Below are 15,888 nucleotides of genomic sequence, written 5' to 3' on the forward strand. Positions count from 1 at the left end.
AGGCCTGGCGCGTTGGAATTTTTTTTTTTTTTTTTAATCTTTTCTTTCCCCCCGCGCTAGAAGCTCTAGACCACCGCCCAAAAGTTTTCCTTTTTCTCTCAATTTTTCTTTCTTTCTTCCACCATAGCTGAAGCTCGAGTTGCTTCTTTTTTTTTTTTTTCTCTTCTCCACTGTATATATACTCTCTCTCAAGCGATCAGTATATAGTTTCTCTCTCACGATTCTAGTGATCCTCTGCCCGTAGCTAAACCCACCGGCCGTCTCTCCGCCATGAATCTCCGGCCGTTGTCCTCTCTCCCTCCGTTTCTAGCTCCTACAAAAGCTCCTCACAGGTATATATATATATGTACATGCATCATTGTATTTATTTATTTGTTTGGTTAAATTTGGATTTGGTGTTTGTATATGCAAGTTTGGGTGATATTGTTTGTGCTAATTTCATGTGCTACGTTTGAAAAGAAAATTATTATGAATTTGGTTTTGTGCAAGATGATTGATATATTTACATGAATTGCTTCACTCTGTCGTGCCTCCCTAGCTATATATATGCATTTCAATTTTTTTGTTATATATATATATATATATATATATATATAGGCCAGTATATATATATACTGGCCATATACCCGGCCGTATACCTGGCCATAGATCTCCTTGATTCCATTAACCCACACAAATTAACCTTTAACCACCAATGTTACGAGTTGTTGTGGAAGCTGCTTTATAGAAGAAATGTTAGAATTCTTGTGCTACTGCGGTAGAAGAAAAATCGGATGTTTGTTGAGAACAAGTCAAGTTTTTACAAAAATAATAATAATAATAATAATAATAAAAGGTTTTGTAAAGTATAAACTCACTGTAAGTTTTCTACTATAATGTACAAGTTTTCTCGGGTTAGCTGGTTTTATTTTTGAAGAGTAGTACTTCAACATATTTCTACTTTGTTAGCAAAATTTATGTCTTATTTCTTTACTACTTTATTTAATTTTGGTGATTGTTGTTGTGGTTTGAAAATTTTTGTTTTGATGAGCCTTCTTTTGATTGTCTATATATATATATATATATTAGTAAATATATAAATAAATAAATATATATATATATATATATATATATATATATATATATATATATATATATATATGGGTAATGCATATGTATATATAGTATATATATGGCCGGCTATATATATATTATATATAACAATTTCACATTTATTGTTAACTTATTTAAATTTTTGCTTTGTTTGAGATAGTTCTTTATTGTTAATTTGTTAATTAATTAAGTTATTCGTCCCCCGTGTTTTGATTGTTATTGGGTATGCACGTGGTATATATGAACAACCATGTGGTTTTGATCGATTATATATGGAAACTAGTAATTAACTTAGATTTATTTATTTAATTTGTTTAGTGATATATAATAATAAATGCATTTAAATTTAGACTTGTATATTGTTTAGGTTTTGCCCTATTAATACTTATAAATGCTATACGACCAAATACTTTGACAATATGAAAATATATATATATATAAAATTGACTTGGTACCCTAGCTAGATTTATTTTATTTGACTAGGTTCCCCAACATCTAACAAATGCATATATATGAACTTTTGGGAAAAAATGATAGAAGCTGAATGTGAATGAAGAATGCTAATGGTTAAACAACATCAAATAATGTAAATTTGAAAGAAAAAAAAAAAAAATTAAAAGTGCGTGAAGGAAGCCCTAAACCATACTAAGAAAAATATGAAAACAACTAGCCTAGATATATAGGTGATCATTATTGATGGTCCCCATTTGGAATAGTTGTTATTTTGTTTAAGTTTAAGAAATTTTCATGGCTAAAAAAAAAAAAACATTGCCAACAATCTTAGCATCTAATTAAGTTCGCATGTAAATTCCATTTAATATGTATGGGTTTATTAAATACTTTTAAGTTGCGTATATTTCTCTCTAATGTCCGTAGACAAAAATGAACAAAAGTTGGATGACAAAGCCTAGAGGTACGAAGGAATACAGAGACGGTTGTAGATTGTTCAGTGAATTTATTGTTCTATGAATTTTTTTTATTTTTTATTTTTTATTTTTTTTAAATTAATATTTACATTAATTTATAACTGCTTTTTAGGTTAACCATAAAATTTATATATAGTTTGTGGAAACGATATATAATTAATTGAGTAACTAGTATATGTTTAAAATTTTAAATATGTGATTACTGTACATATACTTGTACCTATTTACTTATTTTAAATACTAATTCGGTTCGTAACGTATTTTGCAAGGAGATATGAGTTATAGGGGAAAGAGAAAAGCACAGAGGCAACCGACCCTGCGGTTGACATCCGCCGCCCATGCGTTACATTCGTCCCCCCGGGCTGATATGGAGCCAGAAGGGTATAGACCGGTACTTCCACATCGTGTGGAAGGGCAGACCCATGCGGGGCAGGACGTGGGCTTTGTTTCTAACGTTCATGTAGATTCTCAGCATACTCCACCAGAGCCGGGCACATCCACACCTTTCACGCTTGACTTTACGACGTTGAGCGAGGTAGGGATCGTTTCCCATGGCCATTTAGAGCGGCACTCGTACTCCACCGAATCACAGCTGGATGATAGTGATGAGACACAGCCCTCGAATAGCAATGTGGGTGATGAGGATGGTGTCGCACAGGACACACATTCTGATGATGCCGCTACACGCCCGTTGGCGGTGGACGAGGTTTGGACGATAAGTAAGTGCTAAAAAATCATAATATTTTTTTTATTTTAATATGTAGTTAGTTTAAATAAGTAACTAACTTGTTCAAATCCTTAATGTATTAGGTGTAGATCAACATGGCATCACCCGCTACCATATCTTGAGTGTCAAGTCATGTCACAAGCTGTGGGAGATCCCCACTGGCCAGAGGATCGTGTGTGAGTATAACCCTGCGTGGCAGCCTGTGGGACAAAGCGCATCCAAATTTAGATGGATGACCGGAGTGTTCGTCAGGAGCAGTACTTATGTAAGGATTAGCGACGAGTGGAAGAATGTACCAGAGCGTAAGAAGGAGGATATCTGGGATGCATTGATGGTATGTTATAATTAAATATTATTGTATTTATGATAATTATTTATATATTCATCTATTTATCTCAAATAGATGTTGTATTGTTAATGCATATATACGTGTGAATATATGCAGAAGCATTTCTATATCCCGCCTGAGTGCGATATCGCGGCCACAAAACGGGACGCTTTCCTTGATATGCGAAACAAGCATAAGACTTGGAAGTATGTCTTGAAGCAGAGTCTTCACATTACGTCGGACAATACTCCGGAGACAGTGAAGGCTAGGGAAATGGGACAATTATCCACGTACAACATAACAGACGTTAATATATTATTGGATAAATGATGTACTAAAGAGAATCAAGTAAGTCACATATTTTAGTGAGTTTTATTTAGTTTTATTAAAATGAATGTGTTAGACTAAAATATTAACAATGTTAATTGTGTAGGAATATGCTGCATATATGAAGGGAATTCGGTCAAAGAACAAGAAGCCTCACTGCATTGGGTCAAAGAGATATGCTAGGGCTACACATGAAGAAGTATGTGTGTTTTTTGATCAATTTTATATATATATATAAATATAAAATTTCTGTTGATTATGTTTATGTTTTATTTGTTTATGCAGCTCATAAATACTGGGACTCCACCAACACGAGCGCAGTCTTACATCAACACACACGTGAAGAAGGATGACGGATATCCAAATGACTTGGTCAGGGAGAGATGTGTATGCTACTAATTCCCAATATGTCTTGGGTAATGTATATTTCTTTGTATTTTAATTTAATAACCCTAATTGCTTCTTTTACTGTGTACCCTACAGGAGAGGATGAAGGAGTTGCTTGCCACTGACCCTGCAGCTACAAGATCTGTAATCGAGGGCACCGTAAGCTGGGCACCCGATGATGCGTACGCACAAGGGATTGGCAATAAGCCGGAGTACGCTGGTCGGGTTCGCTAGGTTAGAGCAGGTATATTACCTGTGCGCGGCAGCATACACTCCTACTATAGACCAGTCGCGCCACGGTCACAACCTCCCAGCAGCTCTGGTGTCTAAGAAATGATAGAAGCTGCACTACAAGCTGAGTGGTAGAAGCACAATCAGGAGATGGATGCGCTGCTAAAGACACAGCGAGAGTAGGTAGCAACGCAGCAAGCTGAGAGGGAGAGGCACAGGGCAGATAGCTGCGCTGTTAGATGTACAGAGAGAGCAGGTTGATGCGCAGGTTGCTGTGCGGCTAGCTGAGAGCGAGGTTACTATGAGCACTTTGTATGAGGCACGTTTTCGTCAACTTCAGTCCATGTTGCAGTGAGGTCCTCATCCAATATGACTCGAGTTAAGGATGTGCCAGACAAAGAATCTCCAGCCCGTTTGGTGGTGTGATCGTCGGTGGGGAGTGGATCAGGTAATGCAATTTGTTTTTTCTTTTATTTGGGTTTTCTTGAATATATATATTTATATATGGATACTCTTGTTGCAAAATGTTTTGTTCTTCTTTGGTTTGGTGATACATTTGATTGGAATTAGTATTGTTTTTTATGTTGTTATTGTTAATAGTGACCTCGATAATGTTTGTTATTATTTCTACTACTAAACGTTAGCATTGTGTTTGCATCTAATTTTATAAGGATATTATTTTCCAGTCAGAATATCTATCTATATATATATATATATATATATATATATATATATATATATATTGCATGGATGATGATTTATAATTGTAGTTAGTGCATTTTTTGTTCTATTATAATAATGTCATTTTGGTTAGTATATATGTTAAAGTTGTTATGGTGCCCTTTTTTGTGTTTCGCTTAGGATCCTGATAAGAAAGGTACCTATTGCTTCTTTATTGATTGTTTTATCATCTCCAGGTATTGCGGATAAGTTGGAGAATGAGGAAGCTATTGACGTAGATTGAGCATTGTCTATGACTTTGTAGCTGGTAAACCTATTATATATTTTGCTCTTGTTTTGTTGATGTTTAATGTTACATGTAATTAAGTCTATATTCGTGGTAACATATATAGTTTGGTTGTACATGATTGACGTAAAGACTGCATGTTTGTGACACATGTAATTATGTCTATATGATAAATAGTAAGTTGCATTTGATGGATGTTTAGTCAATACTTCGTTTAGGGTTTAATAGGTTGGACCTCTTGTAATTATGAGCACTTGTTATTCTTTTTGAAGAGGACAAATTATGATATTTGGGTACCGGTAGAAAATATCAATTATCAATTTGCTTCTATGTTCTTGAAGGTACTTTATGCTTCAATTTATAAATTAAACTGCTAGTTTTGGTTAGGTCTTCTTGTTGTTTCTGAAATAGATGTTATACTAACTGTCTTCATGTAAATGGCAATTCTATGAATGTAGATGGCAATCAAATATAAATACCTATTGATTTAATAAGATTCTGTGGTAGGTCAAGGAGGAAAGTTTCTACTTTATTCAGTCTTGTCTTCCACATAATAGAGTAGAGTATGATAAGTGCCAAATATTGCATATTTGGACCCCTTTATTTACATTAGTTAATCCTTTAGCTGTGTCGTTATTTAATATTTTGTGTTAGTTTTGTGTTTTTAGTATTTTGTAGGTCATTGAAGAAAAACTACAGCTTTAAAGGGAAAAATGCGAAGTTTGGAAGAAAGCATACTTTGAGAAGACCTAGATGATGTGGTTAAGTCTAACCAAATCCAAGAAAAGGTTAAATCAGATTAAAGTTCAGATTGGATAAGATTTCAGATCGGATTCAAATTCAGATTTTGCATACGTCTTAGTATTTTGACCATAACTCTCCACTCAAATATCGGATTTAAGTGATTAAAACGGTATTGGAAAGCTAGCTCAAAATACTACAATTTGTTGTGAAATAGGATTTTCGTAATTCTGAGAGTTTCTATGCCAAAATCGCCCCACAATTAAAGGACACAAATTTGGACGAATCCTATTCCGATTTCAGACTTCTATTTTAACTGGGAGACAGACCTCCGAATTATCTAGGTTTACTTAGGCTTCTAGGACTTCCCTAAGCCTATAAATAGACTTCTTTGCATTAAAGAAAAGAGACACAATCCCAGAGAGCAAAATTCTTTTGTTTAGTTTTTCTTTAGGTTTAGGTTTAGGTTTAGATTTTATTTTTATGTGGAGCTAAATTCCCAACTAAGGTTGGGGATGAAGCCTTACCGATGAATAACAACATCACTTTTATGTAAGTTTTTATTATTCTGATTTTATTGGGTTTTATATTTCAATTGTTTTACTTCTAATCAATTGTGTGGAGTAATTCTTGGATATCTCTTGTGATTCAAGGATACATGTGATGATTTGAGATAATTTCATATGATTGATTGCTTGGCTTTTAACTCATAAAAATTGGATATCCCTTGTGATTTGTTCTATGGATACATCTGGTGTTTCAATTGAATTTGGATTCCTTTTGTGATTTGGTCAATGAATGGATACATCGGATTGTTTTGATTAATTCTTTGAAGCATAGTAAAACATATCTATGATTTAATTTGTGAGAACTTCGGATTAATATTGATGAACATAAAGTATGTTGTTATGATTTGGTGAGTGTGAATTCCCAAACCTTAGTACCGTTATCCTTAGATTTACTTATTTTATTTAGTTTATGTTTATCCTTTAATTTTCAAAACTCAAAAAAATCAAAACCCTTTTGGAACTAGATTAGGATTTAATTAGTTTAGTTATAAATTGTTCTTTCAAAATACAATTCTCTGTGGGATCGACCTCGCACTTGCAATCCATTAAACTACAATTGATTCGTGCACTTGCGAGTTAAATAAATTTGCACAACAAGTTTTAGACACAATCCTAGAGAGCAAAATTCTACAGTTTTTCTCTTTTTAGTTTAGGTTTTCTTTAGTTTAGGTTTTATTTTTATGTGGAACTAAATTCCCAACTAAGGTTGGGGATGAAGCCTCACCGATGAAAAACAATATCACTTTTATGTAAGTTTTTATTATTATGATTTTATTGGGTTTTATATTTCAATTGTTTTACTTCTAATCAATTGTATGGAGTGATTCTTGGATATCTCTTGTGATTCAAGGATACATTTGATGATTTGAGATAATTTCATATGATTGATTGCTTGGCTTTTAACTCATAAAAATTGGATATCCCTTGTGATTTGTTCTACGGATACATCTGGTGTTTCAATTTAATTTGGATTCCTTTTGTGATTTGGTCAATGAATGGATACATGAGATGATTTTGATTAATTCTTTGAAGTATAGTAAAACATATCTATGATTTAATTTGTGAGAACTTCGGATTAATATTGATGAACATAAAATATGTTGTTATGATTTGGTGAGTGTGAATTCCCAAACCTTAGTACCTTTATCCTTAGATTTACTTATTTTATTTAGTTTATGTTTATCCTTTAATTTTCAAAACTCAAAAATCAAAACCCTTTTGGAACTAGATTAGGATTTAATTAGTTTAGATATAAATTGCTCTTTCAAAAATACAATTCTCTGTGGGATCGACCTCGCACTTGCAATCCATTAAACTACAATCGATTCGTGCACTTGCGAGTTAAATAAATTTGCACAACAAGTTTTTGGCGCCGTTGCCGGGGAATTTGTTCAATTTTTGAAACCAATTTATTTCTAAATTAGTTTTATTCTTCTACTAGTTATAATTAGGATTTTATTTTTCTGCAATTTGTTTTGTTTTATTCGTATTACTGAAAAAAAAAAAAAAAAAAAAAAAAAAAGATTTTTCTTGTTGCTTTTTGTTTTGTTTGGCTTGTTTTACAGTTCTGCCGCAGCACCTTCCGCACATCAACGCGATCAAGCGCACTCATAGCAAAAGCAGCAGTTCCGTAGATCTTTGCCAAAAATTTATTTTTGGTCCTTTTTGTGAGTTTTTAAATTTTCATTTTCATTTTTTTTTTTTATTGTGTTAGCTGTTCTTTTAGTTTATTTTATTTTTAAAAAAAATTTGGTTAATATTTTATGTGGGATATCTGCATGCTAAAAAGTGAGGGGAAGCATGAATTTTCATTTTAATGATTTTAATGCATCTCCTAGTTATAGGACATCAGCTCCTACCAACTATCCTCAAAATTTTTACCCACATAAACCATGTTCATTTTGTTTCAATCCTTATCATGAGGAAAACAATTGTCCAGATCTGCGAGCTGAGCTCGATGACTTATGGGACAAATTATACCAAATCAGAGCAGCTAGATCTAACTTTTCATATGAACAAATGAACACTAGTTTCTCCAGCCATGGGTTTGATTCAAATTTCAATTGTTATAACTCGGACTGGAGCAACCAATCTGGTTTCTCATGGTCAGCTCAAGCTACAGGAAATTATGCTCACCAATTTGATGAATTGCACCATTTAGAATATCCGCAGTTCGATCAGCAAGCTCAACCTCCCATTTATTAGTCTACCACTCAAGTGCCACAGCCTGCACCACAGTCATCATTGGAAGCCATGATGAAAACACTAATAGAAAAAGTCGACCAGTCCAACTCCCAAGCTATACAAGAGCCCAAAGCTTCAGCGCCTAAATATCTCAAAGAGCCATCTTATGTCAAGATACTCAAGGACTTGTGCACACAAGCACACAAATCTAGGAACCACTTTCCTAAGACGATCCTTCAAAGCAAGAAATTCTACATAAGATGGCGAAACATCCTTCCAGGGGGGTATGAAGTTTTGAAGAAGAAGGGGTGGAAGGGATTGGTTGGACATCCGCATGATAGGGGGAAGCACTGTAAAGTTTTCTCCTCCAGTTTATTTTCTGCACTTCACTCCAAAAATTCTTTCTTTCCTTTTTCATTACATGTTAATTTTATTTGTTTTTGTTTCTAACAGCAATTAATCTTTTGATATTGTTTCTATGAAAAAAATATTGCTGTTAGTTTTTATTGACAGGTGTTTTGGTGTTTAAGTTTGGAGGACGCCCTAGCCTTGTTCACACTCAGATTTCTTTATTTCCGGTAATGTATTTCTATACTACACATTGAGGGCAATGTGTAATTCAAGTTTGGGGGTATGGAAAAACACTTTGTCTATTTATTTTTGTTTTTATTTGTTTATTTTTATTTGTCATTTTGTGTTAAAAAATTTGATAAAAAAAAAAAAAATTATGCTATGTTGTTGTCAAGTTTGAGTTAAACTATAACTGTGATTTGTATTTCATTAGCTTGCTTAAAGGGTTGAACATCATCATTATGTCATTAAAAGTCTGAGTCCTTTGACTTATTTTTGGGTAAAAGAGATTTCACTTGTTTTGAAATAAATTTTTATGAGCACATTAGCATGTTTTCTGTGAGGTATGATGTTTGAGCTTAAGCATGTTCTCTTTGAGATTTGTTGGATGACCTATTGAGGAATAACCATTGGCTTGCAAGATATAAAAAAAATAAAAAATAAAAAAATGAAGAAAAAAATAAATAAAAAAGAGAAGGAAAAAGAAAATAAAGATCATGTTGAGTTTTTCACTGAGTAACTGGACCTCTTGCCTCATTAAGCATTGAGTGTTCGCGTCAAAAGGTGTGAAGTTCAGTGTTGATTTATGATATGACTAGTCTGGCTTCGTAGCCTTTTTGACTTAAGTTAATAAGCCCTTAGGGATGTTCTACATCTAGTGCCCTAAAGCTACCTGGCTTGGGAGTCATTGGCCTAACACTTGTTACATGAGTCAATTAGAAAGCTTAAGGGAGTTAGACATTGCAAAGCCTATAAAGAAAAGAAAAAAAAATGCATATCTTGCCTTGGTTGTTTCATTTGTTAGGGATTCTTTCAAATTTTATGGAACTTATCTTGAGTTTAAACAGAAAGCTTCATGATTATATGCTAATTACACTTTACACATTTCAGAACATATGAGGTCTCAATTGTCTATTTATGAGTAATTTGATTTTGGATTTCCTTTTGACTATTATGATGGTGTTTGTCTTTTTAAGTTTGCTCATGAATAAGAACCATGGTTCATGTGAGCCTTCTTTCTTGTTAACAACATAGTGCACAATGTTTGTGGGTATCATTCCTGTTAAGCCCTCACGAGACTTCACTCATCCACTAGGGATGCTTAGGGGTTTAAAAGCCTTATTGCATATGCGAAATGCAATCGTCTCTCCCACGAAAGAGGATTTATGTTTCTTGCTTTCATTTTATTTTTTGTTTTGTTTTGCTAAGGGACTAGCAAAATGTAAGTTTGGGGGTGTTTGATAAGTGCCAAATATTGCATATTTGGACCCCTTTATTTACATTAGTTAATCCTTTAGCTGTGTCGTTATTTAATATTTTGTGTTAGTTTTGTGTTTTTAGTATTTTGTAGGTCATTGAAGAAAAACTACAGCTCTAAAGGAAAAAATGCGAAGTTTGGAAGAAAGCATACTTTGAGAAGACCTAGATGATGTGGTTAAGTCTAACCAAATCCAAGAAAAGGTTAAATCAGATTAAAGTTCAGATTGGATAAGATTTCGGATCGGATTCAAATTCAGATTCTGCATACGTCTTAGTATTTTGACCATAACTCTCCACTCAAATATCGGATTTAAGTGATTAAAACGGTATTGGAAAGCTAGCTCAAAATACTACAATTTGTTGTGAAATAGGATTTTCGTAATTCTGAGAGTTTCTATGCCAAAATCGCCCCACAATTAAAGGACACAAATCTGGACGAATCCTATTCCGATTTCAGACTTCTATTTTAACTGGGAGACAGACCTCCGAATTATCTAGGTTTACTTAGGCTTCTAGGACTTCCCTAAGCCTATAAATAGACTTCTTTGCATTAAAGAAAAGAGACACAATCCTAGAGAGCAAAATTCTACAGTTTTTCTCTTTTTAGTTTAGGTTTTCTTTAGTTTAGGTTTTATTTTTATGTGGAACTAAATTCCCAACTAAGGTTGGGGATGAAGCCTCACCGATGAAGAAAAATATCACTTTTATGTAAGTTTTTATTATTATGATTTTATTGGGTTTTATATTTCAATTGTTTTACTTCTGATCAATTGTATGGAGTGATTCTTGGATATCTCTTGTGATTCAAGGATACATTTGATGATTTGAGATAATTTCATATGATTGATTGCTTGGCTTTTAACTCATAAAAATTGGATATCCCTTGTGATTTGTTCTACGGATACATCTGGTGTTTCAATTTAATTTGGATTCCTTTTGTGATTTGGTCAATAAATGGATACATGGGATGATTTTGATTAATTCTTTGAAGTATAGTAAAACATATCTATGATTTAATTTGTGAGAACTTCGGATTAATATTGATGAACATAAAATATGTTGTTATGATTTGGTGAGTGTGAATTCCCAAACCTTAGTACCTTTATCCTTAGATTTACTTATTTTATTTAGTTTATGTTTATCCTTTAATTTTCAAAACTCAAAAATCAAAACCCTTTTGGAACTAGATTAGGATTTAATTCGTTTAGATATAAATTGCTCTTTCAAAAATACAATTCTCTGTGGGATCGACCTCGCACTTGCAATTCATTAAACTACAATCGATTCGTGCACTTGCGAGTTAAATAAATTTGCACAACAGAGTATTTGTTTATCTTTGTAGAGTATTTGTTTCTCTTTGTAGAATAACATATTTTTTCGAATTTATTTCTTACTGCAGATTGTGAAGAAGCTCGTGGATGTTGTTGTCAGTATACATCAAGCTATATGGGAAGCCTTTGGAAATAGCGGTATAGGAAGCTCGTGGATGTTGTTGCCAGTATACTATGGCCTCTGCATATTGCCAAGTATAACCTGGTCATATATGACGTATTAGTTTGGTTGGATTTTGTTTTCCATTTTGGTTTGGCAGATATCCTAATATAATTGTTGCAGTAACTCAATGACTTACCAGTTTTCCTTGACTTTCTCTATTTATTTCTTATGTTGATAAATCTGAATGTCGAATTCCATTATATGTAACTGAATTTCTGTACATACATCATTTTCTATTGTTGAATTTATGTTGGCATGGTTTTATCATGGCATTATTTCTAAATTTGCTACCATTCATTTTTTTTGTTTTTTTTCCAAATCCATCCTAAAACTCTTAAATCCTTATGAAATTGTCAATTCAAAAAAAAAAAAAAAAACCCAATAAATTGTAAACAAACAAAATAAACTCATCAAGAAACAAACAAACTAATCAGAAAAATAAAAATAAAAAAATAAACCTAATTTTCTGACGTGGTAGAGATGCCACGTCAAAAAATATTCTGACGTGGTAGTTCTCCCACGTCAAAAAATATTCTGACGTAGTAGTTCTCCCACGTCAAAAATTTTTCTAACGTGGCATATCTACCACGACAGAATTTTCTGACGTGGCGAAATTTACCACGTCAAGAAATTTTTCTGACGTGTGAATCAATAGAACGTCAGAAAATTCTGACGTTTTACCCATTAACACATTAGGAAAAAAATTTTACTGACACCTATGCTTCTGACAATCAACACGCGTTAAAAATGACACGTCAGAAAAATTTTCTGACGTGTCGGACACTATAAAACGTCAGAAATTTACAGTCAAGAAAAAATTATTTTTTTGTAGTGAGTATATATATTTTGAAATATTATCATTGTTTCGTGTAATTTTTTATTTTTGCTGCCAGATGTTGGGGTCTAAAGTATAATAGTTCGATTCAACTCTTATATTTCTCAATCACAAACCCTAAACACGGGTGCACCTTCCACAACCTCTCTCATGGTCATTATTGACTTAGGGCATGCTTGGGTGTGTGTTTAAATTGCCTAAAAGTGCGTTTAAAACTCAAAAATTATATTTGAAGAAAAAAGAACATGTTTGGTAAAAACAATTGAAAGCGCTTTTAAGGGTTCAAAAAAATCTAAAAATTGTCAAAACGCACTTTTGGCAAAAGGTTCAAAATGAAGTTTTTGCCAAAAATCACTTTTTTGATTTAAAAGCTCTATTTCTCAAACGCATTCTCAAACATGCTCTTAACCATCAGAGAATTTCCGCCGGCTCCTACCGGCAGTTCTTCTCTGATTTGGTAGATACCCACGCCATGCAACAATCGATCTGCATCAACATCTTTCATTTTGTAGGGTAAAAGATAATGCCTCCTTTATAAAGGCCAGGTCAAGCAAATTTCCTTCATACTTGTTACAAGCTTGCTACACGAGTGCACATCTACTTACTTTTGTACACTAGCCGCTTGTCTAGTTAAACATATCTAAAGCACTTAAGCACTAGTACATAGAATCACATAAGAAAATATGACATAAACGGCTAAAGTTATCTTGAATCATGGCAGCATAGCTTCCCTCTTGTCATACACTGACATGAGTTTCTCACTTAGACTCTCGCACTCCAATCTTTCCCTTCTTTCAACCTGCAGTATTACCCAAACCAGAAAAAGTATTAGAATAGATTAATTGTAGCCTAATTAATGAATTAATTATTACAAATTAAATAACATTTATACAAAAACAATAACAAACCTGAAGATGTAAATTGAAAAAGACCCTCCCTTCAAAGGACTCAAAGGATGAGGCGTTTAACAGCACAAGTCCATCATCCTCTAAACAGACGAGGATCTCAGACAATGCATTCTTGTGCACTGCATATGTCGATATTTGAATCACTACTTCTCCTCCATCATCAAGTTGAGTTGCTGTAACTGTCGACAATGTGCTCCAAGCTCTGCTTTTTGGTTTCTTCTCTTGACGAGTTTCATGATCTCCTTCCCCACAAATCCTCGACAAAAGCTCTTCCTTCTTTTGAATCATCCCCATCACTTGCTCCTGTAGCTCTGGTATGTACTTCACCACCCGTGAAACTGTTGTCGGAATGCTTGATTTCTTCTGTTAACGTACGACATCATCAAAATAGTCATGAAAAATAAATAAATAAAAAAAGGTCCCAAATGATAGAAATCCAAAGGTAATTATATTTGTATATATACCATTTCGTCTGCCCCGGGAAGCAGGGAACGGAGAGTGGAGTACAATCCATTCATCTTCTTACGACGATCACGCTCGCTGGCGTTATGGAAAATCTTCTTCGACATAATTTTGGAATCACCAGTAATGGTTGTCGGTGGTCTTGCCGGGTCGAGCTGGAGTTGTGTCGGATGATAATTAGTAGAGAAATGGATGAGTGAGTCCGATATCTCCGATATCTCGGGGTCTCCATGCACATAGCTCTGGTAATTGGTTATGGGATTATTCTCTAATAAGTACCATCCATTATTGGATGGCATCAGAGGCGCTGGTGATAATGCAGAACACATGGTGGATTGGTTGTTTGGGATTTGGATTGTTAATGAAGATGATCATGACAATGTACTTATAAGATTGGTTGGAGATTGCTTTATAAATTTATAAGATTACCTAAGCATTACTTATTGATCATTTATAATAGATTTATAAATCATAAAATAAGAAGAAGATTAGATGACTCGACATCAATTCTTCCTTTTCTTTGTCCAACTAGTGAGAATTTTGAATAGATTGGGCATGTAAACGGCACGTGCCAGGCATGGCATGCACAAGCTCTAACTGGGCTTAATTAGAGCCTTTGGGTGTTAGTTTAAAATGCTTAAAAGTGGGTTTAACACTCAAAAAATTCATTTGAAGAAAAAAATATTCGTTTGGTAAAAATAATTGAAAGTGCTTTTAAGGGTCTAAAAAGCCTAAAAATTGTTGAACCGCACTTTTAACAAAAGCTTAAAAATGAAGCTTTTATCAAAAAGTGTTTTTTTGACTAAAAATTCTACTTCTCAAATGTAATCCCAAACATACTCCGAGTCTACACATACAATGGTCAGAATTTGGCTTGGAGAATGTGGAAAAAGGATGCGTGGGTAATATATAGGTTGAGAGGATTCAGTGCGACTACATATATCAAACTATTAAATTTTTTCTAATAATATTAGAAAAAATGTCCTTTAAATCTTTTATATTATCAATAATTAAGCGAGATTTTAGGTCTTATCCGTGGAAGATTATGTCATCCAAACAATATATAGATTTATAAATAAATAAACAAGAGTTGGATAAAAAACAACAGAAGATTTGATATGACTTTACCTCAATTATTCTTCCCTATTTTTTTCCCACTTGCAATACTATAATTCTCTACCTAGAGAGAATTTTAGCAGAGTGGACATATAACTTGCGCACGTGCCTGGCATGGCATGCACGAGCTCTTATTTGGCTTAATACTCACATGCACGTGCATGAGGTCCGACATCGCGTGGGAAGCGCACATCCTTCTGAGCCCTCCCAAATGATCTTATATATTGACAAACAATTACTTAAAATCCAAACGTACATGACATTCTTTTGCTTAAAATACAAACTTGTTAATTAGTACTCGATTATATGCAACAGAAGTTAGATATGAATCTTTTAGGCAAAAATGTTACTGCTTAATTAGTTTTTTATTACCATTTTTGATGTTAATTAGGTTATTTTTGTATTTTGTTTGAAAAAATGTTTTGAAGTGATGTGAAAAGTGTTTTTCTGTGTATAGATCGTTTGTTAATGTTTTTGTTCCGATCGAGAAGAAAAAACAAGAGACAAAAAACAAAAATTTTACAAACCGCCAACATTAAAAAACGAATCGATCATACAAAAATTGGATGTAATTGGATATGGATATGGATGTTTTAAAATCATTTGGTAAGGCGTTGACCAAACATCTAGAGATTATAGAAGGATCATTATGAAAAAAAAAAAAAAAAAATTTGAAGTAACACCCAGAAGATGTCCATGTTTTACAAGTACTTGTTGAAAAAATGAAGAGAAAAAAAACACTAATGAGACAGTTGTAAATAACT

The 15,888-nt window shown here is 33.4% G+C and overlaps 1 protein-coding gene across 1 annotated transcript; it reads right to left on the minus strand.

Annotated features, from left to right (window-relative positions):
* Window positions 1-13,350: 13,350 nt before the first annotated feature.
* On the minus strand, window positions 13,351-15,660 carry BHLH100 (basic helix-loop-helix protein 100). Its single transcript, XM_059606211.2, has 4 exons — window positions 15,648-15,660; window positions 14,011-14,315; window positions 13,547-13,909; window positions 13,351-13,437 (listed from the first exon to the last, which is right to left on the minus strand). Exons 1-4 carry the CDS (start codon window positions 15,658-15,660, stop codon window positions 13,351-13,353), a joined length of 768 nt encoding a protein of 255 aa, XP_059462194.2.
* Between the last annotated feature and the right edge of the window lie 228 nt (window positions 15,661-15,888).

The sequence above is a fragment of the Corylus avellana genome, chromosome 10, assembly GCF_965113065.1.
Source record: "Corylus avellana chromosome 10, dhCorAvel1.hap1.2, whole genome shotgun sequence".
Classification (NCBI taxonomy): Eukaryota; Viridiplantae; Streptophyta; class Magnoliopsida; order Fagales; family Betulaceae; genus Corylus; species Corylus avellana.